The sequence below is a fragment of the Aulonocara sp. 'chitande type north' Nkhata Bay genome, linkage group LG7 (assembly GCF_057382095.1).
Source record: "Aulonocara sp. 'chitande type north' Nkhata Bay isolate Kocher_YH1m ecotype deep benthic linkage group LG7, A_spYH_male_GT1.1, whole genome shotgun sequence".
Lineage (NCBI taxonomy): Eukaryota > Metazoa > Chordata > Actinopteri > Cichliformes > Cichlidae > Aulonocara > Aulonocara sp. 'chitande type north' Nkhata Bay.
The window spans coordinates 3,813,119-3,839,706 of NC_141350.1; the positions used below are offsets into that span (position 1 = coordinate 3,813,119).

At 42.2% G+C, this 26,588-nt stretch overlaps 1 protein-coding gene across 3 annotated transcripts in view; it reads left to right on the forward strand.

Annotated features, from left to right (window-relative positions):
- Positions 1-26,588, forward strand: part of tspan9a (tetraspanin 9a) — a 184,458-nt gene that overhangs the window by 135,097 nt on the left and 22,773 nt on the right. For all 3 annotated transcript variants that reach the window (XM_086298013.1, XM_086298012.1, XM_086298011.1), the window contains one exon: positions 26,153-26,344. In XM_086298013.1, the coding sequence (XP_086154139.1) occupies positions 26,153-26,344 (192 nt within the window). The remainder of the gene's footprint in view (positions 1-26,152; positions 26,345-26,588) is intronic.

Below are 26,588 nucleotides of genomic sequence, written 5' to 3' on the forward strand. Positions count from 1 at the left end.
TAATAGACAACCATGCACAACAACTACAGTGTAGTGCTTTTTTGTCACAGCCCATTTCCAGCAGCAATGCACCGACTTTGACGCTACATGACCCCCTATGGTGTGTTCTCATCTAATTACAACCCAATTATCTGCACTGTGCAGCTGTGGTCTGGATGCCACAAAGGGGAATGGAGTCTTGACATGCTGACACGGATTGTCTGATTATTCTTTCATATGCGCTGCGTCGTTTCAGATGTGTGCGCGCGTCCGTTTTTTAATAAACGCCTTCTTGACACAGAAGGAGGAGAGAGACGAGCAGGGTTGCTGGGTCAAATGACCAGATTAGTAGCACTCGAGTTAGGGGTATATTTGTGTTATAATTTTAATTAGGTCTAACAAATGCACATCAGGAATGCTGGCCGCCTGTTGATTTGTCAGCTCTAATTTCCATTTTCAACCTCCACACTTAGTCCAGCCATTTAATTCACATTGTTACATCCCAGACGGACTGATTTGGTACTAGGGCTGCCACAAACGATTATTTTGATAGTCGACTAGTCACCGATTATTTTTGCGATTAGTCGACTAATCAGATCATCATCCATTGGACGTAAAACGTACAGCTTATTGCACCAGCAGCATCTGCTCTTATATAACTATCATTAGCTTACAGCTGTAAGTGTTTAAGGTCTGTGCTAACTAAAAATAAAGACAAGATGAGAGTTTATTAAATTTTAATGACATTTGCAGATTGTTTCGGTGAAGTTTAATCTGCTTGACGTTTATTCAGCTGTGTAAAAACTCTAACTTTAATCTCAGCCAAACCGATTTAATCAGGAACCAATAAAATACTAAAAAAAAGCCAAACAATAACATTTTTAAGTTATCTAAGTGACTCATATTATATAAGTCACTTTCGCTACTCAGGTTAAACATGATATATAAGTTATATATCATGTTTAACCTGAGTAGCGAAAGACGGCGGTGGGTTTGAAAACGATTTGCCGGGAGTCCGGTGTTCTCACCGGCTCTAGTGAGCCTTGAACCCCGGCTAACTATCGAGCTAGTGGGTAACAGACGTCTCCGAAAACGTCGGAGCGCTTTTGAAAATATGTGGTGTCCTGATAAACTGAGCAGATATTTGAGGTTTACACAGCTACATTCTCGCCTGAAAATATGTTAAACGTTTATTTTGTGACCCAGAAAGAATAATAAGAGTAATATTAAAACTAACTAGCTGCCGCCATTGTTGGCAACTGAGCTGGGCCGCGCTATGAATTCTGGGACACAGCTTCTTCTTCTTCTTCGGGGTTTAACGGCAGCTGGTTCCTTGTACATGCAGTGCTGCCATCTTCTGTTTCAGTCCGTTATTACACTCTTAAATCCTGCTACTTATTCCTGCGGCTTTTGTGATCTTACAAAGCTTCAAACGACGCGTCGACTATTAAATTAGTCGTCGACGATTTTAATAGTCGACGTAATCGTGACTAGTTGACTAATCGTGGCAGCCCTATTTGGTACTGATTACAGGGGAACTCATTATAACTAAAAAAACAACACCTCGGTAAGAAGGAAGAGAGCGTATGCCCACACCCTGCACCCCTGCATCAAATGTATTACTCTTATGATGAGGCTATTTTTCTCCCACTTTTGTCCTTTCTTGCTGTTTTTTTCTCTCGGTGTGTGTGTGTGTTTCCACTTTTGCTACAGCAGCCCACATCATCTTTATCTTGTGCTCAGCCTACCGACTCTTAGATCAGCTCTGTTATAAGAATCTAAATCACGTCACCTCTCAGGCCAGCATGATAAAGAGATACAAGAAGCGTGGGAACGTTGTGAGACTGCTCACCAGAAAACAGGCCAAAGATGCCAATTTAGATGTCATTTTGTCTTGTTTTGAAGTCCAGCTTGTCTAATAGCAGCAGAGAGGAGAGATGTAGCAGAAAGCGCTTATTGCCTCCAGTGCCTTATCATTCACTAGTGCCCAGTAGCTGAATGTAGTGGGCCCGGAGATTGGAGGGACTGTTGGGTAGCAGAAGGTGATTCTTCATTGGGCCACACTGTCTGATCTGTGCTTGGCAGGCAAGCAGACAGACAGGCTTTTTCTAAATCCTAACCTGCAGTTATCCAGTGGAATTCTAATGTGAAAGCATCTGCAGTGTGGGGGACAGAAGTGAAACCGGGGGTTCCTCCTACAGTGCAGCACCACAATCATATAAGGTCCACTGCATATTTTATTCATAACCACAAAGAGTCCAAAAACACTAACCAAAATCATTTCAAACATTCTGTTAATTAACTGTGAGTTGAAATGTATGCTTAGCCCCAGAGGCTTGGCTGAATCAGACATGTGACCTTATTTTTTGGTGCATTTTCCTCAGCAATCCTCTGCCCCGAGAAGGCCACGCTGAGGTTGAAAACACTAATAGGGAGACTCGATCAAGAGGAAAATTAAGTGTGCACAACGATGCTAAATGGGGTGTTTCGCTCCTGTAATGACTACATAAGTCAAGATGAAATGATGGGACATGTGGCTAATGGACAGTGTGGTAGTTGCAATGCATTTCAATATTCTTGTCAGCATGAATTGGATTTTCTTCTATAACATTTTTCAAAATTTTCAGGGAGCTGAGCCACGGCGGTGCCATTAATCCATTATTGATGCCTCTTCCAAAATGTATGCCATCACATACACAAACACAAACTTTCAGATACTTTAAAGGTCTCAATAAAATGAGAAATTCAGCATAAGTTTTCTAATGTGTTGGCAACATTGTAAGCCAGATTCCACAGTGAAGTAAAGATTTACACAATGAGATTGATAGACGGTAATTTGTGTTGCATTCAAGCAGATTTTTCACAGCCTACTTGCTTCACCTGTCTCACAAGAAGTATTGACAGTCATTCATTATTCATCGCCCAAATTGCCAGCTCGGTTGCCTGTTGGGAAGATGAATGGAAATAGGGGGAACACTCAGTAACGTGTAGGCGGCTGCCTAAAATTAGAGGAATAAAACTGATGTGACCATCTGAGAACTTTTCCTGACACAAATCACAAGGTTTAATGTAGCGCATGTTGTGGCGCTGACCTAAGAGTCTTTATTTTTATCTTTCACCGTCCTTTGACAAGTGATAATCGCGCCTTTTTTTCTCCAAGCAGTCAGCATGTTGAGCTCCGACCCAAACGCGGGCAATGCCGCCTCAGATTGGATTAGGATCTTCCCCTGGAGAATATATTGTTCAGGTAGAGACAAATTCAGTAGGATTTTTCTGTATGTGCTTCAGGAGCTTTTAAGTTAATTTTGTTTGATGATAGAGATGTGTTAAAAGCTCTCTGTTCCTCTCCCTCTCTCCATATATTTATACACCCCTTCTCTCTCACTCGCGCTCCTTTCCTTCCATTGGGAAACTCACTTCAGATTTTCAATTAGCCAGGGCAAAGTTGTCTTCATTAATTACACAACATTAAGATGATGCAGGAGGATTTTAACAGGCAAAAGCAAGGGAATTATGCAGGGGTCCCCAGAGTGGACCTTGCTCCTGTTGCTCTGGCTGAATGTCCCTCACATTGCACTTAGCGGGAGCTTTCACTAAATGTGCAAAGTGTGAGCATGCCTAAGCTGGGTTTACAGCTGTCTGCTTCTTAATGTCAGTCCATAAAGCATCACTTAAGACCTAGAAGTGCCTATCTCAGTCAGGTTCATAACAAGCTTACTGAGTGGCTGTGTTGGAATTTATGAGACAGGACTTTCCTGTATATTTGGTGCTCCCAGCGCATTTTTATATTTAACGCTTACCATCGCAAACATTAATGCGTTCATTATTAGTAACTGACTTTGTCACATTAAAATGCCTGCTCCTTTAGCCCTTGTAATTTTTTAATTGCAGGTTCAAGGTGATCTGCACACAGTGCAGCATTTTGCCCGCCCTGAGCCGAATATAGAGCAGCATTTATTTGGTTTGTTTTGTTGTTTTTTTCCTGGTATTCATGACGCCCCACTGAGAAGAGGATCTTTTGCCTCTCTAGCCTCTCCAGTTTTAAATAAGTAGGCAGAAATCTTTCAAAACCACACTGATCATCCCCTGGCTTACTTATGGTTTTTAATTAAAATTACAGCACGGATCAGCGGCCAAGTACACTCTAATGAAAATGAAGACAGGACGGGTAAGTAAACAGGCTAGACAAGTCTCATGAAACGAATACCGACTCCCATAAAACATCTACATATCTGCATGATGTGTGATCTTCCTGGAGGCCATGCAGAGCAGAGAACCATAACTGTTATGCCTTTATATTCCTCTACTTCTAGAATGTGGCATGTCATTTTAGGCTGTAATGTAGAAGCCACTATAATGAAGTAGCTTGGGAATAGATAGCCATAGATTTGCAATGTCATGGAAGAGGAGAGAGCGAGAGAGGGAGAGAAGATTAGATAGTCAGAGAAGAGCAAGGCATTAATGTCAGCTAGCAAATATAGCTCAGGGTTGTACTGTAGCAGCAGTCCCCTGCCACATGGGAGGAATATAGCAGTGTCAGGTCTCTGTGTGCCAGACCTGATGGATGAGGTGGAGCAACTCGTCAATCACGAGGGCTCCCGTTTCTCCTAATAGATCAGCCCTCACTCTGGGTGAGCCTGCCCTCCGTCATGGCAATGCCACTCCAAGGCAGCCAGGAGCCAGTTAGCCTGCAGTATAAATGAGCAGGTCTCTGTTTTGAGCCCAAAACAACCAGATCCAACTGCAGATTTGTGTTTTTCAGCTGCTTGCATTCTGTTATTTTCCTAGTCTGTCCTGGTGGCACTGTCAGCGGCCAAGTACACTCTATAACATGGCTCAACCTGTTATAGTGTCTGACATGATCATAATGTCAGGACAATTAACCTCTATCTCCAAAGGCTAATGAGAGTCTACGTCTTAATGCGGGTCAGCTGTCATATGCTGTGTGTCTTTGTATTAAAAAACACACCACAGCAGACAACGATGTTAATTTTGCTTTCGAGGCAAATATCAAAAGGTGACTGAAGGTCTGACGCTACAGGATGAATCGATTAACATCTACGCCGTATGTTTAAAGTCAATTCTTCATCACCTCAGCATTTTGTAAAACGGTTTTTACATATTTTTCGTCCCCCTGTGCATTTTGTATTTTAAGTAAACGGTAAGCTGCCAAGCACGAAGCCGCAAAGATTTTTAAGCTTCTGAGCAGCTTCAGCGGTTCAAAGTCTTTTCCAACCTTGATACTGTTTACTGTTTCAAGTTGTACTTTTATAAAATGGCATTTTATTGACTGGCAATGTCAAACAAGGTGAGACCCAGAGGAGCTGGCAAACTGACAGCTCGAGGCAGTGTCGCCCCCCCCCCCCACTCCTCTCGTTCCACTCTCTATACTTGCACCTCGTGGAGTACTACACAAAGAGTTATCTTCTTTGAGCAAGAATCTGTGTTGAGCGTGTTAGCACTGACTTCCTGCCGGGTCTCCCCCGAGCTGCTGCATTAAACTTCATCCTCCACACAGTGAAATACCACAATACTGCTCAGGTTCCACAGCAATTGCACATGTTAAGTACATCTCCCTGCATAATCTCTGTCCTCTGCCCTCAGAGCTCGCACCACACTAATCCAATTTTGGTTTTAATATCCATTTTTGACAAAAGAGCTAGTTTCAGTGCGAGCGTGCACATTTGCAAATAAACGTTCCATACATTTATCATAAGCTCCTCAAATATGGAGCTGAAAAGTTTTTAACTGCACTTTTGTTTCACTCTTTGGCCAAACAGGTGTTAGAATTAACACTCATTTGACTGTCCGGCTCTGCGATAGCGCCCAAAGAAATCTGCGTTTAAAAGATGCTGAAGAGGGCTCGTTTCAGTGGGTTCAATTCTGCAAGCACTCCCCAAACTTCACAGCAATCATTCATCCAGCAGCGCAGCGGGAGTGAGAGCAGGCTTATGCCTTTTGCATGCAAATCTGCTTTTTGTTTCGTCACATTCCATTAATTTGTTGTGTGCTCGTTTTTATTATGTTTTGATTTCTTAAAGAAAACAGTAAATAACAAATACCATCGCAATTAATATTAAAGCACCGTTTGCTTTGAAGACATTAAATAAAATTTGGTGCCAGCGTAGTTAAAATATGATGCGTGTGCTTTGAATTATTCAGCGACATCTGTCATGCTGCAGATGTTGATAAACTGATGTTTCTTTTAAATTTGTGGTTCGTTTTATTACTGCGTGATTAATAGATTGTGTTTATACATGTATGAAAAATTGCTCTTTATCAGACTTCGTTATGACCTGCACTTTCTATGGCACAATTCGGTGAATTTTCTGCAAGCAGAAAACTTTTATTTGCATTTTCTGTCTTGTGTTTTTGTTGAATAAACAAACACACTGTTATTGATCGGGCTTAATGAGAATCCTCTTTGACATCAACCTAGGGAATATGCAGAGAGTGCTTGACTAATAACCACCACCTAAAATTCTTACGGTATTATTCAACACACTGTGTGTGCTCTGTCTCTTGTGTCTTTTCTTTAGTTTTCTTTCTTTTTGCTTATTTCTCTTGGTCAGCAGATCAAACAGCTGCTTGAAAGGGTTTCTCTCAGTCTTGGGTTCAAGCTCGTTTATAACCTACTGGCCACATAGAGCTCATGGACACAAGCAAATATTTTGAAAGGTCATCATAATAACAACTCTGTCGAGAGGTCACACACTTAACATTTCTAGCAGGATCATAGTAGAGTGAACTTCAAAATAAAGTAATTATTGCCTTTAGATGACGCACAAGGCCAAGCTTGGTGAGATTTCTGGGAAAAATAGTCTGGAACAACTTGACTTTATAATTTTGTCATAATTTAGCAGCAGGGTCAAATATGTTATTTTCATCTCCAGTCAGCTTTTTGTGCAGAAAAAAATCTGCTTTTTCTGCATATTCAGTTGTATGGTTTAAATATGCTATTTGGTGTATGAAGCTTTTTATTCCCCCCTTGTTTGTATGTTTATCCAGTGAAAGCGCTGCATGTGTGGTGTTTGGGAGGAAAAGATAACCTGTCATGACAACAGGCTGCCTCACAGTATCTTAATCTGTGATATTTTGTGTTGTGGGAAAGCACCAGAGAGGAGTTGGGTTAAGGTGAGTTTTCTTATTTGTGTGGATAATGGTAAAATGTAACTTTTGATAAAGATTTGATTGATGTCCAGGAGATGTCCAAATGCACATTTTGTGACCTTGAGAAACCACGACAACAGACATAAAGAATCCAGCCAGTCTGGCCTTCGCAGAGCTTGGAAAGCGGTTTAACTCTTCCAAATGAATCCACTGACCTCTCCTCCTCCTCACGAAATTCTACTTCACAAAAACCTCTAAGGTGTATTAACATTTTGAGCCACATGTGAAACTTTCACGACACGAAATGACTTCTTTTGCCCTCCCTATCGACAGACACGTCCTTTAGCGAGGTTGATTGATTGTGCAAGGTGACGCCTTTATTTGCCCTTCAGTCTGACGGTCACAGTTAAGGACTGATCAGGGGAGCATGTGAACTTAACACAAAGCCTGTATAGTGCCCAGTCTGCTCCAAATCTCAGATAAAATAATAAAACGTGTATTTCACGTGCCGCTCATCCACCTTCAGCTGATCTCACGCTGGCCGACAAAAGCAATTTTAGTTCAACTTGTTCTATTTTAATTGTAATCGCTTTCACTGGACTGTAGAAGAACTTCTCTCAGTCAGCCTGTCATAACTCACAAGTCAGAGTTAATCTTGGCCGTCTGCCGTAAAGGTCTTCATTTCCACAATCCTTCCTATTTGTGCTCAGCTAATAAGGATTACCACCGAAAGTCTGTTTACTAAGCTGACTACGAGCAGAATGGATGACAGATGTAGCTTAAGTTAGGTAATCATCCATGACATTTAGAGAAATGCACCTCTGCTCCACCTGCACGTTCACTCCGCCAACCTTTACTCGCAGTATAGACAGCAGACGCAAAATGTGACTCACATTAATGACATTATCATTTTACTGACAAATTAACCGCTTTTTCATATTTATTGTCCGCATATCCACACATTTGTCTTTTGCCATGGTTGTCCATACAATATACGACACATGGCGCATAATGATCTTAATAATTACGGTTATTGATTAATTTCTTTTCATCTCTCACTTATTATTGCTTCATTTGGAGCTCAGAGAAAAAAATGAAAGCATGTGTTTTCTCTCATTTTTATTTGTGAGCTGTGTATGAATGAAATTTCCTGTCTGCACTTAATCACCAGTGATGAGTGCTTGTCCAGAGTCTGAAGATCAAGCTTAATGAATGTCTTTCCATTTTCATTATAGGGAAGGCCATCAGAGTATCCCCTTGTGATGCAAATTGGCAAGAAAGAATGAGATGAGATTTAAGTGCAGTGAAAAATACACCCAACACTTACTACTGCCGCTGCTAAAGAATGCACTTTTCTGTCAAAATGCAAAAAGCCATTCAGTATGGCGTAATAGATTTTAGTGCCTTTCCTCTACTTTGTAAAAAAGCATTTTCTCCCACCTCAGGGTGAGAAGGAGCAGCTGTATCAAAACGTGCAGCGTTCTCAAGCCTGAGTGAGCATCAGGAGGGCTTCCTCCTTGTCACTTTTACATTATGAATACATTTTGGGGTTCTTCTGTTTAAGATGTAAAAAATCTTAAAAAATTTAAAGGTTTGCTGTCTAACACATGTTGTATACTGTGCTTAGTGCTATCCAGACTGCACTGGGGCCAAGATATCTGCTATTTTTTGAATGCCAGTAGAGATTTCATAATGTTTGAAATTCCATCATCTAGGGCTGGGCGATATGGCCTAAAATTCATTTCGCGATATAATTTGAAGCATGTGCGGTAACGATATATATCACGATATATTCTTTTCTTCTGTATAACGTATTTTCCACACTATAAGGCACACTTAAAATCCTTTAATTTTCTCAAAAATAGAGAGTGTGCCTGAATTCTGGTTGTGCTTACTGACCTCGAACTGATTTCTGCGTGCAGAAATCTGTTAAAAAATGTTTTAGTACAACTTTGGTAAGCTGCACTGCTTGATGGATGTCAGAGCATTACGGCTGCCGTAGTGAGGAGCTTCGCGGAGTAATCTGGGTCCAAAACTCCGTCAGCTTCAGGTCCCAAAGTCAAACAAACACTAAGAGTTAAAAACGGTCTAAATTCTTTCATCTTTAATTAAATCATCAGCATTGCTGCTTTATCGGGTGTAACAATTAAGTTTAACATCCAGGCATCCATGAAAACAGAATTTATTAAATTTAACGGAGTTAGAAGTTAGCAGGAAGTTAGCTCGCTAGTTTACACCTAAACATTTCATACCATGTTCTGACTGAGAGATTTTTGAAACTAATTCAAACGTACAGCTCTGCTACCACTTCCAACATAAATGAAGACAGAAAACTAAACAGCAGTGGTGTTTGCAGGGTTACTGAAGTTGGACTACCTGGTATATAATGTTGTGCTACGTGATTGCTAGCGACACAGCTATGTTAGCATAACATTAGCACAGTGAAGCTGGAGGATGAACGCCAACTTTTTTCCACTCGATAAAAGTTAACGTGAGGTATTCTGGTGGTCAGGGACAAATGCAATCGCATAGCAGGATGCTATACATGGAGCTGCGAGAGAATTCAACATTAATGAATTAATGTTACGGAAGTGGAGGAAGCGCAGTTTTTGGCTTTCCCCATATTTCAAAAGTGCTTCATCTCTTTGCTATGACTGTCGCCCGCCATAATTTGCAGATGATAATGGTTTTAGCCGCCGCTTTCGACCAAAACAGGCGCAGCTTGATGACATCACCAACATGCGCTATCGCGATAGAGCGATATAGTCAAAATCTCTGTCGTTGGCCAAATTTATATCGTTTTTATCGTTTATATCGCCCACCCCTACCATCATCCCATTTGTTTTTCTAAAGAAGCCAAAGTTGTTCATTTTGGCCACAAAGTTGTGGAAGTATTACAGACTGGATTCAGTATTTGTTCTTCTTTTTTTTTCAAAAAAACAACAACTTTGAGATTAAAAAGTGAAATTTAAATTTTCATTTGTTCGTCTTTTCATCTGAAAGGCTTAAAGTTGTGCTCAGAGTGAAACAGTCCAAACGTTACCCTCATGATATTCAAATGCATCAAATGATCAGTGTACGCACATAACATTAGCTGTACATTAACTGTGTGTTTGCATTCAGCTCATCCATTGGCTAATCATGTGTGTCAGTGCTTCCTGTTATTTCCTTATTCTTGTATCTTACACATATGAAGCAGATTCTCAAAGCTCCCGGGAATTTCACAAGCAAGACTTTACGTCAGTTTGTGCTGCCCCCTGGTGAACTTACGCCTAATGACGCCTTTCCATTAATTTTGTATGCAGTCATACTGCCTTGCCCTCTGTGCAAACACACTACTTCAGTTAAAAACTTGCATATATGAATAATAAATGACACCCTTGTTCTCCCCAGTATATTCACCGATTTTGTACTTTTTTTAATATGATCATAGAGACTAATCTTTTTTGAATACATGATATTCTGCTTTGTAACAGTGTTTCCATTCACAGTGATCTTGTGTTGCTCATCCACAGTGACCACTGCCCAGCAGCTTCATTAATTAGAACTTCAAACGCCACATAGTGGGAGTGATATGCCTGTGACATTGAAAAGATGGTTGAAAAGATGGTCACACTCCAGCTAAAATCCTCTGCTCACATGCGCCGCATAGCCTCACTCACATTAACATCTTCCAAAATACTGAGCTATTCAGATCATGTATCCGGTATCCCACAGGCATGTTCCCTTTCAGTCACAGAGGTAAATGGTTGACCCTACTGCCCTGTTTTTCAGATGTGCACCTGAAACTCTCAGCAATGTACCAACAATTAATGCCTCATTATCCTTCATATATACTGCATTGATTCCCTTCATCTCCTTATGTCACAGGGGAAATTCTGTTCTGATTTGTGTCATGGAAAAGTGTCTTGCTCCATTATGCCATTGGCTGATTTTAGATTAAAGAACTTGCGCTACATCACCGCAAGCCTTGTGACAGCCCCCCAGCCCGGTCCCCTGAATGAGCTAGCTTGCCAGTGCATCTATATATAACCACCTCAATCAGCTCAGTGGCTAGTTGGACTTTAGCTGACCTTACTGCATTATATGGACCAGAGGGACCTGTGGCTTTACTGACCCGGGCCTGTAAACCTAATGCTCTTTGTGGTGAGCAGCTATTCAGGTCTTCTCATGGAAACACTGGCAAATGACCAACTGCACTGCCAGGACACAGCTCCAACATTAAAATATCTATTTTTCTTTGGTTGTCTGCGCCTTTATAGTTAAAAAGGTTTTATAGTTAAAACCATGTGAAGATATGCACATTTGAGCTCAATATGCACAAACATTTGCAACTGCAGATAAACAGCAACAACAATTTTATGAAGCAAAGAAACCACAACTTTGCAGATCTTTGCTGGTTTCCCATAAGACTTGTGTCTTTGCTACACTGGGCTGGGATAGATTTAATTCTCGGGGATATTTAACAATAACTTCTTTGAAATTCAAGGTGGGTGACACAGAAGTGCAAGTCTCTGCCTAAACTCTATGCTTGTCTGGGTATAATAACTTAGGTCAGCATCTCTTAGGAATCGGTATACTCTTTTTGGTCGTAAAGAGAAAATAACATTACCAACTCCTGGAAACTCACAGGCTCCAGGTATTTATTTATAACTGCTTGAGGGGACTCTCAACAAATGATGAACCCGTTCAGCTGTCAACTCCCACATAAAACTTGTAGCCGGCAGTTTCTCCTCCTCACTGTTCAGTTTGCATTTCAATGACTACACGTCAGTGTAAAAGAAGAACTTGCACAGCAGGAAATCACAGGCAGATTTTTGCTTCCTCGTGTCATTTGTCTTCCTGGGACCTGACCTAACTTAGCCCCCTGACCTGCAAATAAGAGAAATAAGTTGTCTATATATTAATCGTTAAACTCGACCCACAATGTTCAGTGTAGCGATTACATGAAAAATCCCAAGAAAAGACTCACCAACGCGAATAATCATCTCAACGTCCGTGAGACGTACAGAAATGGGGGACGGGAAGCTGATTAATGAAGATACAGTAGTAACAGGAATTTGTAAAGGATTTGTATCCCATCGCGTTGCTCGGTAATCATGTTTTTAGGATGCAGCTTGTCCGCCTGTGTGAAATCCCCTGTTTGTCAGCGAGAGTTTATCCACACGAGAGCTGCTCAGCCTCAACTCTCAAATATATCATCACAACATTTTGAGGCTCGGTAAACAAAATCTTGTATCGTCTCATCTAATCGTGTGACATCTTATCTCGTAAAAACTCCCCCTCAAATTGAAAAATCAACTTTTTCTACTCGTAAATGAAAGTGAATTTCTCTCGCTTTGCACTTTCTGCTGTGAATAGAGAAAAAAGGGAATTTATCCAAGAAAATTAGGATACGAGGTCTTGCACTTTATTGAAACTCTTACATATTTGATGACTTTGATGTTAAAAAGGCTTCGTCCCACTTCTGGTTTTTGTCTTTACTTTGAGCCTTTTTGGCTCCTTTGATTTTAGATCACTGGGCTTCAAAGTAGGTCTGTGATCAGTTATTTTAAGCAAGATGGCAAAGTTGATGCATGGTTCCAGCGACTGGAGAAGGGAATAGTTAAAGTCTCTCAGGGTCACCATATTTTATTCCTGAGGGTCCTTGACGAAACATTGCTCTCTCCTGGTGTGACTCATGCTTCTGGCTCAAGACCAAACTAACAGCCAGTGTGGCAGGGCGGCAATCACGTACAGAAATTACACACAATATTCTGTTGAAAGTAATCCTTGTCTTTGAACTCGTGTCTGATGACAGGCTGGGCTCCACTGGTGCCACTAGAATTTTTCAAATGATGACTGGGGGACACTTGGGGAAACTGCTAAGTGAAATACATAATCAGCGCACTGGTGCACAGATATAGCGGCTCTGCTCATATTTAGTGCACATAGGTGATTATATTTACTTTGAAGAAACTCTTCCCCAAAAAACTGTGATACAGAATCAAGAGTACATGTATTACTTTATATGCAAAGTGAAAATTATGCAAATAAACGACTGCATCTGAAGGTCACGTTGGAGACTCTGATCCGGTAAAATGCCCTCATTTGTTGATTGATGGAAAGTGGTAATAGGAGAAATGTAGGAGTGCTAACTTCACCTTACTGTGCACCAGCTGGCCAAGTCTTCTCAGATTGCGCCTATGATTACCGTTCACCTCCTAACTGGGTAACAACATGTATCCATTTGAAAGAGTTGGTAAGAAAAGCTCAAGGCAAGTTCATAAAGTGCCGAGTATTTGTTTTGTGACAGACGTTAATTCACATCTAATGAGCATTGATTTATTCCTGTGCCGTTCTTGGAGCAGGCATTGATCCATATGTTCCTCTTTCAGGCTGTCACCCGTGCTAGTTATCCTGTCCCCAGAAAACAAGAGCACGGTGTTGAGTGATTAGCACTTGCTCCTTTCTAAAAAGGAAGAAATGCTAATCTAAAATTTACTCAAAGTAGGAGGTAGACCCGTGGGAGTTGATAACTATCCAGCGGAGGTCACTGACAAAGTCGTAATGCAGTCTCCTGGATGTAATAAAGATGCCTGAAAGGAGGCTTGTTCCTGTCTCGTGAATAATACAGCTATGATTGCATCACAACATCACAACAATAGAGGGATTGATGATCACTATTATTTAGCGATCTGTCTCTTTGTGTGGTCCACTGGCTTGGGATGAGGGGCCGATGGCCATTGGAAGGTTGGCTGACCAGAAAAGAGTAGTTACACAGTCCATTTCCCCTCTGTGCTAATTAGCATGTCAACTGTAAAGGCGCCTCCAATGAGGCGTTCAGGGGGGAATAAAAGAAGAGGAAAGGAACAGGGGGCAGAGCCTGTCAAGGAAGCTTTTCTGTGCCATCAAGCTGCCACTAAAACCTGACCTTTACACCAGTCAAGAACGGAGGTCTGCATTTATCGGAGGCAAGCGTTCGGCAATGGGGGGTCGTCATGTTAAGATAAGAGATAAGATAGAACTTTATTAATCCCTCGGGTGGGTTCCTCTGGGAAATTCGACTTCCAAAAAGCACAGCAACGACCAAAGTTACAGTTACAGAACTGTTATATATATATATACACACACACACACACACACACACACACACACACACACACACACACACACATATATAAATACAGAGACAAATATAAATAAAATATACAAAGGGGATAAATAGAATAAATAGGAATAAAAAATAAAAATACAAGTGAATTGCACATTTCAAGTATTGAGTCTATTGCACTGTTGACTATTTACAAAAAGTATTGCACAAGGTATTGTACAGTGAGGTGCAGAGGCACTACAGCTTAGTTGTTCCCCCCTCCTTTGTCCTCCTGTTTCCCCTCCCTCTCCCCTCCAGAGAGGAGTTAAACAGTCTGATGGCGTGTGGGACAAAGGAGTTTTTAAGTCTGTTAGTTCTTGTCTTGGGGAGAAGCAACCTGTCACTGAACAGACTCTTCTGGTTGTTAATGGCCGTGTGCAGAGGATGCCTGGCATTGTCCATAATGTCCATCAGTTTCTTTAATGTCCTTTTCTCTGCCACTGTCACCAGAGTGTCCAGCTTCATGCCGACCACAGAGCCAGCCCTCCTGATCAGTTTCTCCAGCCTGGATGAGTCCTTCTTTGCTGTGCTGCTCCCCCAGCACACCACAGCATAGAAAAGTACTCCAGCAACCACTGACTGGTAAAACATCCTCAGGAGCTTCCTGCAGATGTTAAAAGACCTCAGCCTCCTGAGGAAGTACAGTCGGCTTTGGGCTTTTTTATACAGGTGCTCTGTGTTGCATGACCAGTCCAGTTGATTGTCCATCCACAGCCCGAGGTACTTGTACTTGTTGACCACCTCCACCTCCTCCCCCTCTATCTGAACTGGCAGTGGACCTTCTCTGGACCTCCCGAAGTCCACAACCAGTTCCTTAGTCTTTGAGGTGTTGAGTTGCAGGTGGTTTGTGTGACTCCATGCGACAAAGTTCCTCACCAGACTTCTGTACTCCTCTTCCTGATCATCCCAGATACACCCCATGATGGCCGTGTCATCTGCAAACTTCTGAATGTGGCATAATTCAGAGTTGTAGCAGAAGTCAGAGGTGTACAGCTTCAGCTGTTTTTTTTTAATGGCAAAAAGAAGCAGTAGGATTCAGAGAAAGTGGAGAGGTATAACGGGAGACGGCGTCTGCAACAGCAACACTGATTAGTACTACACCATATGGCAGTGGAATGAAATGTGAGGCATATTAAAAGTAAGAAATTTCAAGTTTTATTGTTGTTAAAGCCGAAGGATTCAAGGATCCTACTTTTTGTTTATGCTACAGCTGTCAACGCTTTATCTATATTGCATCAATTCTTTTTTTTTTCTTTTACTTCAAGAATACATTTTCAGAATGATGGATGACCGGAGCATCTTGGCCTGTAGACAATATTCGGGTGTTGTCGCTGTCATGTCCAAAGGTGAAATACAATTACTTCCCCCTGTTCCCCCTGGATGAGGAGCAGATGCAGACAGAGCATCATCAACATTCAAACAGTGCTCGCAGACACACTGCACCTCCATGAATACAGATTGCATCTCTCTATTGGTTAATGTAAGGTCTTGTTTTCATTCTGCGTTCCCTCACACTCTAAGTTTATTATGTCCAGAATGAATCGCTTTGGGAAGACATTTACAGGATAAGGTCAATTTTCTGGGATTTCTGAGCTGGAGGCTAAAATGAAGAAAGAGGTTCTGCAATATTCCAGCACAGCAAATTCCCCAAGTTCTCCCAGTCTTTTCTAATGTTGTATGAATTATTGCAAACAAGCAAGCAAAATGCTAAATTTGTGCGGCGCTTTTCACATACAAAGAGTCACAAAGCTAATATACAGTATGCAATAGCAAATTAGGGTTAGGATTAATTAAAAAGTCAGAAGCCAAAAATGAAGAGGAAGACTCAAATTGAAAGATTTAAAACAATTAAATATTAAACATAAAAACAAACTTAGACTTACTGCATGAGTTTCAGCACAAAGTCCAAATTGCTCGAGTAAAATCTGTAAAGAAAAGATCTGAAAATCATAAAAAAATAAAATGTCATTGTGACAAATAAGATGCAACAGAACAAAAAGCTCGTCTGTAATATATACAGTATACCATATATATACCATCAGGATGGTTTATCATATGACAGAAAAGGGTGTAAAAGCGTTGTCTTTTTACATCACCTTTTCACAGGTGTCTTTAAGGCAGCTAAATGAAGAGAAAAAGGTATCCTTTGCAGATGCACAGAAAAAGTCATTTACCCTGTGGTGTGGTGGCATGCAGTGTAACTGTTGATTATATGTCTTTCAATCTGAATCTGCTCTCTTCTCACTAGGCATCTGCCTCGTGCTCTGGGTTTCACTTAAGCGGATGTGCATATTTTGCATCTTCTTCTTCCCGCTGTCCCTCCAGGGATGCATAATGCCTCGCGTTGCATAACCTGAGTGTTTCCATTCACAGTACTCCTGCTCCAGGAATAAACATACGCTTATGTTCACAATTTTACTTTTATGCATTTGTTAAAAATTTGTTCCACCCTTGTGTAATTCATCTGAAAGCACAAACAGTGAATAGACTAAGCACATTTTTGCACAGCTCATGCCGTCGCTTCACTCCCTCATGTTTGTTTTGGGTTCTGGCCATCAGAAATCAAATCCCTTCTGTTCATTAGGAGTGTTGGTAAGCATTGTGGTGAAATGTTATATGCTGCGTGTTTGCACCAATGTCTCTAATGGGATCTTGGTTGGCTGTGCAGTACACAGACCAACCCCACAGCAAGGCCACACGCCCACTCCGTGCAGTGAAATGAGATAATAAAGCATGTAATACGCATACATCTGAATGCACACTAAAAACATTACTTAGTATCATATTTCTCCCCGAACAGCTCTCAGTGAACCCAGCAGCAATTTTTGCACAAGGTTGTGCAGACTGGCCCTGTAGCTAAAACCACAACAGTGTTTGTTAGTTGCCCAAGTGTTTCACTCATTTTCAGGGAGAAAGCCCAAGGCTGCTTTTCACCTCATTTTAGGCATGCGACTGTCTGGCACTTGAAATATATTAGAAATGACATATTTTACTCTTCAGGCATTTTCAAACACAGCCAGCCAAGGTCATCAGTTCATCCCGAGAAGTCCGTATGCCTTGATTGATTGATGTTGTAAGTGGAGGTTGTTTGTTTGTGGTTTTCTGAAATGAGGACACACATTGGAATTATTATGGTCAGTCACTTTAGCGGCTGACACCCTTAGAGGTACATTTACAGAAGCTGGTGCCCTGCTCTGTGACACTGAGTCTTGGGATTTGTTTTGATGACCCTCAAGGAGTGAAAAGGAGCCGAGTAATCTGCTGAGGGTGGCAATCTAGCTGCCGTGCGGTGCATTAGGGATTTTCCGTTTCCTCGAGCCCTTTGGTCCTGTGCTGCAGGTGAACAGGTGGACTGTTCGACCTGTCGGATACACAAGGCTCCGGCCACATGCACCTCTGCTGAGCCAGCACACTCATTAAGCCCTCCAAGTAGTGAAACTCAATGGGAGACTGTCCAACCGTTTGCCTGTCTCTTAGGATTTTCGGCATGGCTGCACTGGCAGACCGGAGTGAGATATTTATACGAGCCAAATGTTTGTGTGCCTCTACAGGCGAGGCAGTTTATGTGGAGGAAAACAGCCACTCATAAAAAGGCACTGCTTTCACATAAATAGATATTTATTTTTCTAACGTGTTCCCGTTTTATTGTACGCAAATGCCTCGTAAGATATTTTCAAGCACCTTTGATGTCAACAGAGTGGCAAAATTCACATTTAATTAGCGCCTTGTGTGAGGAACATCTCCCCCTCTTATTAGCTCAGTTTATGTATTTATATCTCATTGTCCTCTTTAGAACATCACTGGGATTTTTTTATGGTCCTTCATCTCTTTAACACACTAAGTACACTGGTTTTCTGTGCATTGATTTAGAGCTGACTTGGATGAGATAGCTGTAAGACAGTGCAGCTGCCATCCCTGCAGCCAGCGCGCATCTGCAGCATGAAGAAGTAAAGGAGCTTTCCTCTCCAGTGGCAGTGTTTGTCTGTCTTTGGCTGTGTGCTTTGTAGTCTGCGCTTGGCTTGCAGGCCCCATTTCCCTGCGCATCTCTCTGAGTCTCCACGTTCTCACTCTCTGACTGGCTGTGGCAATAAGAGCCTCATCACTTTATGGCCCCAATCGCAGGATGACGTTCTTCTTCCTGGTGCTTTCCTACTTGTTCTCAATGCATAATTGAAGTGCCTCTGGGTTCTCAGGCTGATTGAAGAGTCTTGTTGGGATGGTAAAGATCTAACGGCAGAATTAGTCAGGGATGTCTAATAGTTTTTCTCCTGCCATTGTCGTGACTTTCTTTCTTTTGGTGTCTTGTCCTCTAAGGGTAGAGAATGTTGTCAGGTGTAAAAGAGCGTGAATGTGTCAGTGCAGACAGCAGGGATAGCTTTGGACAGGCAGAGAAAGGCTCGTCTGTCTTTAATCCTTCCTGGCACGATTGATTTGGAGTCACTTTGCTGTGAATAGACCTTTCAGCTCTTCTCGAGAGAGATGGGGAGACATGGTGAGCCCTGCATCATTGATAGGTGCATCACTGAGGGCCCCTAAACACCGTAGTCGAGGCCCAGATTGCAGAGTGGAAAGCTGAGGCATCCAACCAGAACCGGCCCAGCACTGCAATATTTTGGATGCTTGACTAAACACGTGATGGACAGTGGAAAGGCTTCCTCTATGGAAACATATCAGCGCAGAATTGAAAAGACAAGTGTTTTGGTCACATTATAAGAGCACACGGGCAAAAGCTGAAAGTCAATTGAGATCCGCAGACACTGTGCACTTGACCCCATAAAAGTTCAGTTACCTTCAAAATTAAGTGTAACTGTTCATAGAGAGCAGCATACCGTCTTATCACTCAGTCAGTCGGGCAGCACGAGTTCTCTCACACTGCGTGATTTTGCCAGGATCCCCTCGCTGAATGAAACTTTAACTTAGGCAGACGTAGCTTTTTTAATCTTACATTCCACATCTGTCATCCCTCCTCAGAATTCATGCAGTGTTTATTCTGAGCCTGAAAGCACCTCCACCATTGCAGTTTCTGTGAATAATTTACTTGTTATACAACTCACATTGGCCATACAGCGTTCGCGGGGGAATGGCTAGGATGCCCCCAGAAAGCCTGGGGAGACAGAGGGTGGTGAGTTTTGCTGAAAAGCTGTATATGGCCTACAGCTTACCTCGTCTAGCACCATAGGGCAAAGAAATATAGTGAAACATGTGGGTCACATAATGTTTTTATTCATAAATGTATCTTTTGAAGCAGATTTGCTCGTGTCTTCTTCAATATTTACGCATCTAACAAATTCCAGACACTGTCAATAGGACTCTGCTGAATGTATTTGTATTGTGTTCCGAAGTGTCTGAAATGTCCTTCTTTAGAAATAATCTGTTTATTTGTGCTTTCAAGATGAACATTTACAATATACCTGGCCTGCAGCTGTTACATGGCTTTATACTTGCATTCAGCAAAAAGCGGTCAATAGGCATTGTGAGAAGTCACAGTATGATCCCTGCTATTGACAGTTTTTGTTCTCATTCAAGTCTTCAGCAGCTTCCTTTAGGTGAGTCAAAGAATAAACCAGGAGTGAAGATGTGAAAAATATCTACCACCCTTCATTTTCTTTTGTTTGGCCAAGTCTGGCCACCATGGAGGATGGATAGAATAGAGAATTTATTTATCAGGAAGGAGTCTTAAAAAATAACCTTGTCTGACAGGCGCACGCAAACACTCTCTGTGGAGGGTCTATCCTTAAAACGATTCCTTTTCCTTCACAGCATGCTTCAAATGGGACCTTTTCCACTCACTGGGTAGAAAATACAGATCTTTACTGTCTTTACTTTAAGGCTTTGTCACTTTTATTTGATGTTTACAGTTGATTTATTATGTTTGTTGTTCTGTGATTCTCTCTCGCAGCTGGCAGGGTGTTGTTCTTATGTGATAAAATGAATCAGTGGCTTGCAAGAGCATCTGGTGAAAATTGAAAAATCTTCTTTTAGCCCCGATGAATATCCTCTGTCTTCATTTCAGTGCAAAATCAATGCCGGCTGGAGCAGAAGACTTTGTGTGCCGGGGTGGGGGAGGTTTTTTTTGTTTTTAATTTTCTGGTGAAAAGAAAGATGGAGCTGCAGTAAAAGGCGAGGGGGTGGGGGGGGGCGGTGTTAAGTGATAAAGTGGCTCCATCTTTAGCAGGGCATTCGGGCTGGCATTTTCACCAACTTTATGGTTTATTGTGCTCTAACGGTACAATTGCTTCCTAATTCCAGGTGTAAGTATAGCTAAGCAAATATCTGTAACATGTTTTTTTCAGTTTATCACTTGTTTAGTCTCAGCTGCAGTGAATTTGGTAGCCTTGACAATCTTTCTCTCTCCAATTCGCATAACACACTCTGAACTTCAGAAACTCATTCAACTGGTATCAAGCTCTTGCGACGAGGGCAGTCAGAAAAGAAAGTAGTACTTTGACAAAAGCTGTCATTCTTTATGACAGGACGCGACCTCTCACAGGGATCATTGTGTGAAAAGGTCCTCCGGTGTCCCTCGCACACACTTACACCCCATTCCCTCTTAGTGGGGTCCTGTGTCGGGTGGCTCCGTGTCACTGAGCCAGTAACTGCAGCAGCTGATAATTCTCCAAGCCAGTCGCTCAGATGAAGGGTCAGCCTTATTTTCTTCTTCTCCTCTCCCTCCCTCGAGGCTTGGTCTCTTTTTAACTTATACACAGCTCGCAATCTCTCTGGATTTAATACTCTATCCGTCTTCTGCAGACCTCCTGGTTGACCTCTGTCACATCAACTTCCTGTTTGGAAAGTTGCTTCTCACAGTTGCTTCTCACAGTATTGTTGCAATTATTTTCACCCTGAGCTTGTTATAAGGCCCCCAGCAGTAGGGTCCCATTCATCTAGCTAGGCAGTCGCATCACACGTGTGCCTGTATCCTCCAGCAGAAAGTTAATGACGCGCTGTGCTCTGTGCACCTCTCTACTGTTTTTTTGTCACTTCTTCCACAAATGACATTTAGACGCTGAACTCCAGACGTCTTTCCAACAAGGTGCTCTCACAATATTGTCCAACGCGTAGGAAAAGGTCAAACGCCATATTCTCTCAGCTCACTCTTACACTACCATTGATTTTTAAAGAATGGCTCCACACCAAGCACAATTACATGCGCTTCTCCCTCCTGGTTTAAGTGCTGTTCGCTTTCTGAAGTCAATCCACTGTTTAGAGCAGCTGGCTTTATATTCCAGACTGCAACTATGTTTTTTTCATTATCACAGCTGGAAGATATCTTCCCCTCAGCCTCAAATATGAAAGCAACCTTAAGGTTGATAAAAAGAGGGGAGCGTCTCTTGTGCAGCGCTTACACAATGGGAGCAACACAAAGCAGAACATCATCCAGGCAAAACAGCCGATTTGTTTTGACGGTGTTTTCTATTATCTAAACAAGAAAGACTTCGAAAAATTGTAGCAATAAAAAAGTCGGCCCCTCGCCGAAGATTGTTAAAAGTTACGTAGTGGACGTGGAAGGCTGTTGTGTGTCACCCTCAGCTGCTTAATGATGGGCTGCATGGGTTCAGGAGATATTGAAACTGTTGTTTATATCTGCAGGTATACGTCAGGTTCATATCTCAGACCTCACAAACAATATTGCTGGTTATTTATGTTCAAGGACATTATAGGAGACTGTCAGAAAGTATCCACAGTGTGAGCGCAACAATTTTGCCACATCACAGGCAAATTCAGATTATTGGATTTTTTTTCACAGATAGGGGAATTAACTCCTCATTGATATAATACCAATGACTGCCTTTATTTTAAGGCCTCTCTATGAATATTTAAAAGCTTCTCTAGTATTTTGGGATTCGTTGATCCTTCCCTGCAGATGGCATATCAAAACACGCCTGCCCCACAATTAAAAGAAGATAAGGAGCTCAGCAGAGGCACTCAATGTCAAGCTCAGAAGTACAGTGCTTGAGGTCAGATAACACAGATCAGAGCTTTTACTAGAGGCACCTACACAAAGGTCTGATGACAGCATGTTGTAGTCGTAGTAGAAACAGGACAGAGATTACACCGTGCTCTCGGTAGGCTCAGATCAGACAGATTGAGCGGGGGTTGGACGGTTCCACAGTCACTTAAGAGAGCGACACACTTGGACGAGCTCCCTTCACTGGGCATTAAACACAATTAAGAGAAGGCATTGTAACGCTCCCCACCTGGGCTCTTAAACCTCCTGGTGCTCCCCCTCACTAGCTGTAAATCCGCTCTATGTTTCTGCCCTCTTAAACTCACTATTCGTCCTCTGCTTCCTTGAATGCCTCCTCACTCTCTGTAATCTGGCCTTCTGAATGGTACGCGTGCGATCCTGTATATTAGCCGCTCTGCATAAGGACACGACCTTTTCCAACATTTTCAATTGACATTTTTATTCTCCCGTTTTTAATCAGGGAAGAATAAAGGGCCAGTTGCCTCTGAATTATTTAGATTATGAATGACCGAAAGTCTTTTGAGCACTGATGTACCTTTCCTTCACTCTATCAGAAGTGATCATGCTGATGCTTGTTGGTCTGTTCGCAGCAACCTTGTCAACCTTGACAGCAGAAAGACTTTGTTTATGCGTTGTGGAATTCGGCTTTCAAGTATCTTTGAGGAATTTATGCACAATCATTCTTTCGCTTTGTCCTCACTTCTAATTGCTCGTAGTCATTTCCCAGGCTTTGTGAGACCAGGTGTATCATTCATTCAGCAGAATATGCTGATGTCTGTATACGTTCTGAGGAGTTTCTGTGGAGGTCACAGCTTGTACATATCACAGGTCAGTGAGAGTAGGACGTGGCTCATTTGGTATCTGAGAACAGAATTCTTAGGCTCAGTTTACGTATTTACAGATCCTATAGGACTCATTAGACCTGAGGTATCTGTCCTCACTTCACGAGGTCTGCAGCTGCGATCCCAAAGTTGCACATCAGTTATACGTCATCACCTAACATCGCCGAGAGCGACTTTGAGTACACTGCACCGACTAATTTGTTTCCAGTCACTTTGTTGATCAACACTTGTGTGCATTTGTCTAACTGGAGCTACACTTGTTTGCTAGGGAAGTGCTGATAGTGCAGCAAATTTTCAGGTTTGTTATTAGCTGACAGTTAAACTTTGTCAGCTGCTGCAGATTATCTCTCCATGTGGCTGATTAATTATTTAATAGTAAAATAAGAGGAAGCAGTTTGCAGCAGACACATATCTTAATTTCTTCTTGATCACGACTGCTTCTGTATACTGTGAAATACTTTTGTGGGGCAAAAAAGTATTTAGTCAGCCACCGATTGTGCAAGTTCCCCCACCTAAAATGATGACAGAGGTCAGTAATTTGCACCAGAGGTACACTTCAACTGTGAGAGACAGAATGTGAAAAAAAAATCCATGAATCCACATGGTAGGATTTGTAAAGAATTTATTCGTAAATCAGGGTGGAAAATAAGTATTTGGTCAATAACAAAAATACAACTCAATACTTTGTAACATAACCTTTGTTGGCAATAACAGAGGTCAAACGTTTACTATAGGTCTTTACCAGGTTTGCACACACAGTAGCTGGTATTTTGGCCCATTCCTCCATGCAGATCTTCTCGAGAGCAGTGATGTTTTGGGGCTGTCGCCGAGCAACACGGACTTTCAACTCCCGCCACAGATTTTCTATGGGGTTGAGGTCTGGAGACTGGCTAGGCCACTCCAGGACTTTCAAATGCTTCTTACGGAGCCACTCCTTTGTTGCCCGGGCGGTGTGTTTTGGATCATTGTCATGTTGGAAGACCCAGCCTCGTTTCATCTTCAAAGTTCTCACTGATGGAAGGAGGTTTTGGCTCAAAATCTCACGATACATGGCCCCATTCATTCTGTCCTTAACACGGATCAGTCGTCCTGTCCCCTTGGCAGAAAAACAGCCCCATAGCATGATGTTTCCACCCCCATGCTTCACAGTAGGTATGGTGTTCTTGGGATGCAACTCAGTATTCTTCTTCCTCCAAACACGACGAGTTGAGTTTATACCAAAAAGTTCTACTTTGGTTTCATCTGACCACATGACATTCTCCCAATCCTCTGCTGTATCATCCATGTGCTCTCTGGCAAACTTCAGACGGGCCTGGACATGCACTGGCTTCAGCAGCGGAACACGTCTGGCACTGCGGGATTTGATTCCCTGCCGTTGTAGTGTGTTACTGATGGTGACCTTTGTTACTTTGGTCCCAGCTCTCTGCAGGTCATTCACCAGGTCCCCCCGTGTGGTTCTGGGATCTTTGCTCACCGTTCTCATCATCATTTTGACCCCACGGGATGAGATCTTGCGTGGAGCCCCAGATCGAGGGAGATTATCAGTGGTCTTGTATGTCTTCCATTTTCTGATGATTGCTCCCACAGTTGATTTTTTCACACCAAGCTGCTTGCCTATTGTAGATTCACTCTTCCCAGTCTGGTGCAGGTCTACAATACTTTTCCTGGTGTCCTTCGAAAGCTCTTTGGTCTTGGCCATGGCGGAGTTTGGAGTCTGACTGTTTGAGGCTGTGGACAGGTGTCTTTTATACAGATGATGAGTTCAAACAGGTGCCATTCATACAGGTAACGAGTGGGGGACAGAAAAGCTTCTTACAGAAGACGTTACAGGTCTGTGAGAGCCAGAGATTTTCCTTGTTTGAGGCAAGGCAAGTTTATTTGTATAGCACAATTCAACAACAAGGCGATTCAAAGTGCTTTACAGAGACATTAGAAACAAGAACAAATAAAAAGCATGATTTAAAATTGAGGTGACCAAATACTTATTTTCCACCCTGATTTACCAATAAATTCTTTACAAATCCTACCATGTGGATTCATGGATTTTTTTTCCACATTCTGTCTCTCACAGTTGAAGTGTACCTCTGGTGCAAATTACTGACCTCTGTCATCATTTTAAGTGGGGGAACTTGCACAATCGGTGGCTGACTAAATACTTTTTTGCCCCACTGTAAATGTGCTCCTCCATGTCTGTTTGTTTGCATGCACTGCAGGTTTGTTGTACATATTGCTGACAGGCATTAAAGCTTTCTGGTGCAGTGGTGCAAAGATGAGAAGAGAAGAGGGCAGCGGTGTTAATAGAAAGGAGGAAAGAGTAACGGTGCAATCATTTACCCTGGTTTGTTTGCATATTTTAGCTCTCTTTGCTTTTCATATATATTGCCATATATATGTTCTATTGATTTTTATGCTCTTAGGTCTCCATAAAAATGTGACTCTCTAAGCGGTGACCATGTACTGCTCTGATCTTTGATAGGAGGACTCGCACATCAGCAGGCGTGACAGTCTAAGCTTTCCATTAACACTTTATTGCATTAATGGATTCTGCAGGTCACACACACACATAGCAGGAGCCTGGCGGGGTGACAGGGTGAGATTAGGGAATTGCTCCCTCTAGGTGAAACTCAACTCTACTGCAAGCAGATTTCATAAAGTTGGGAAGTTTTCATTACAGCGATTGGCAGTAATTACATGTCTGTTTGTTCTGGATTTAATGAAATCAGCTCGAACGTGCAAAACCAGCATGGCCCGACCCCAGTTTTTGCTCTAATCACTGGCAGAGCGTTATTGGCTTATTGTAGTTGTAATTGGTGTAAAGTCTCTCGTTTTTTGACCAGTGTTTGGAGATGTATGATTGTGTGGGCAGTTCCTCAGGCTGCTGGAGGGGAAATTGAGACTGTCGCACTGGGACTTTTGAGGTGGGGATGGCTTTTAATTTAAAGCTAACCTTACTCTTTGAATTACTGTTATTGTTCGGCAGGTCTCGCATTAAACCAACGCAGCCAGTGGAGAGCTAAAGATGAATTTGAATGCTAATCATTTCTGCAGCTTACCCTGAAAAGGTTGTGCCTGTCTGTTTGTTTTCTCACCTTGTCGTCTGTCTTATCTTTTGCCTTGCAGTTATGTGGCTGCGGGCTGCTCGGTGTGGGCATCTGGCTCTCGGTGTCTCAGGGAAGCTTCGCCACCTTCTCACCCTCATTCCCTTCACTGTCAGCTGCCAATATGGTCATTGCCATCGGCGCCATCGTCATGGTAACAGGCTTTCTCGGTTGCCTGGGTGCCATCAAGGAGAACAAGTGCCTGCTTCTGAGCGTGAGTTAAATCCGGATACCTACAAAAATATTTTTTAAAAGTCACACATCTGTCAACAGCACAAATGTGCACATTGTAGTTCTTAATTTCTCTCACTCGAGCATTTTATGACTGAAATTCATTTGTAGAGTTGACCGCTTGCAATCAGTTGTATTCAAAAGTTTTGGCACCCCTGGGGAAGCTGCATATTTTATCGGTAAATACAACCCTTGCAGCAATGAAATATTAAGATGAGCTTTTCATG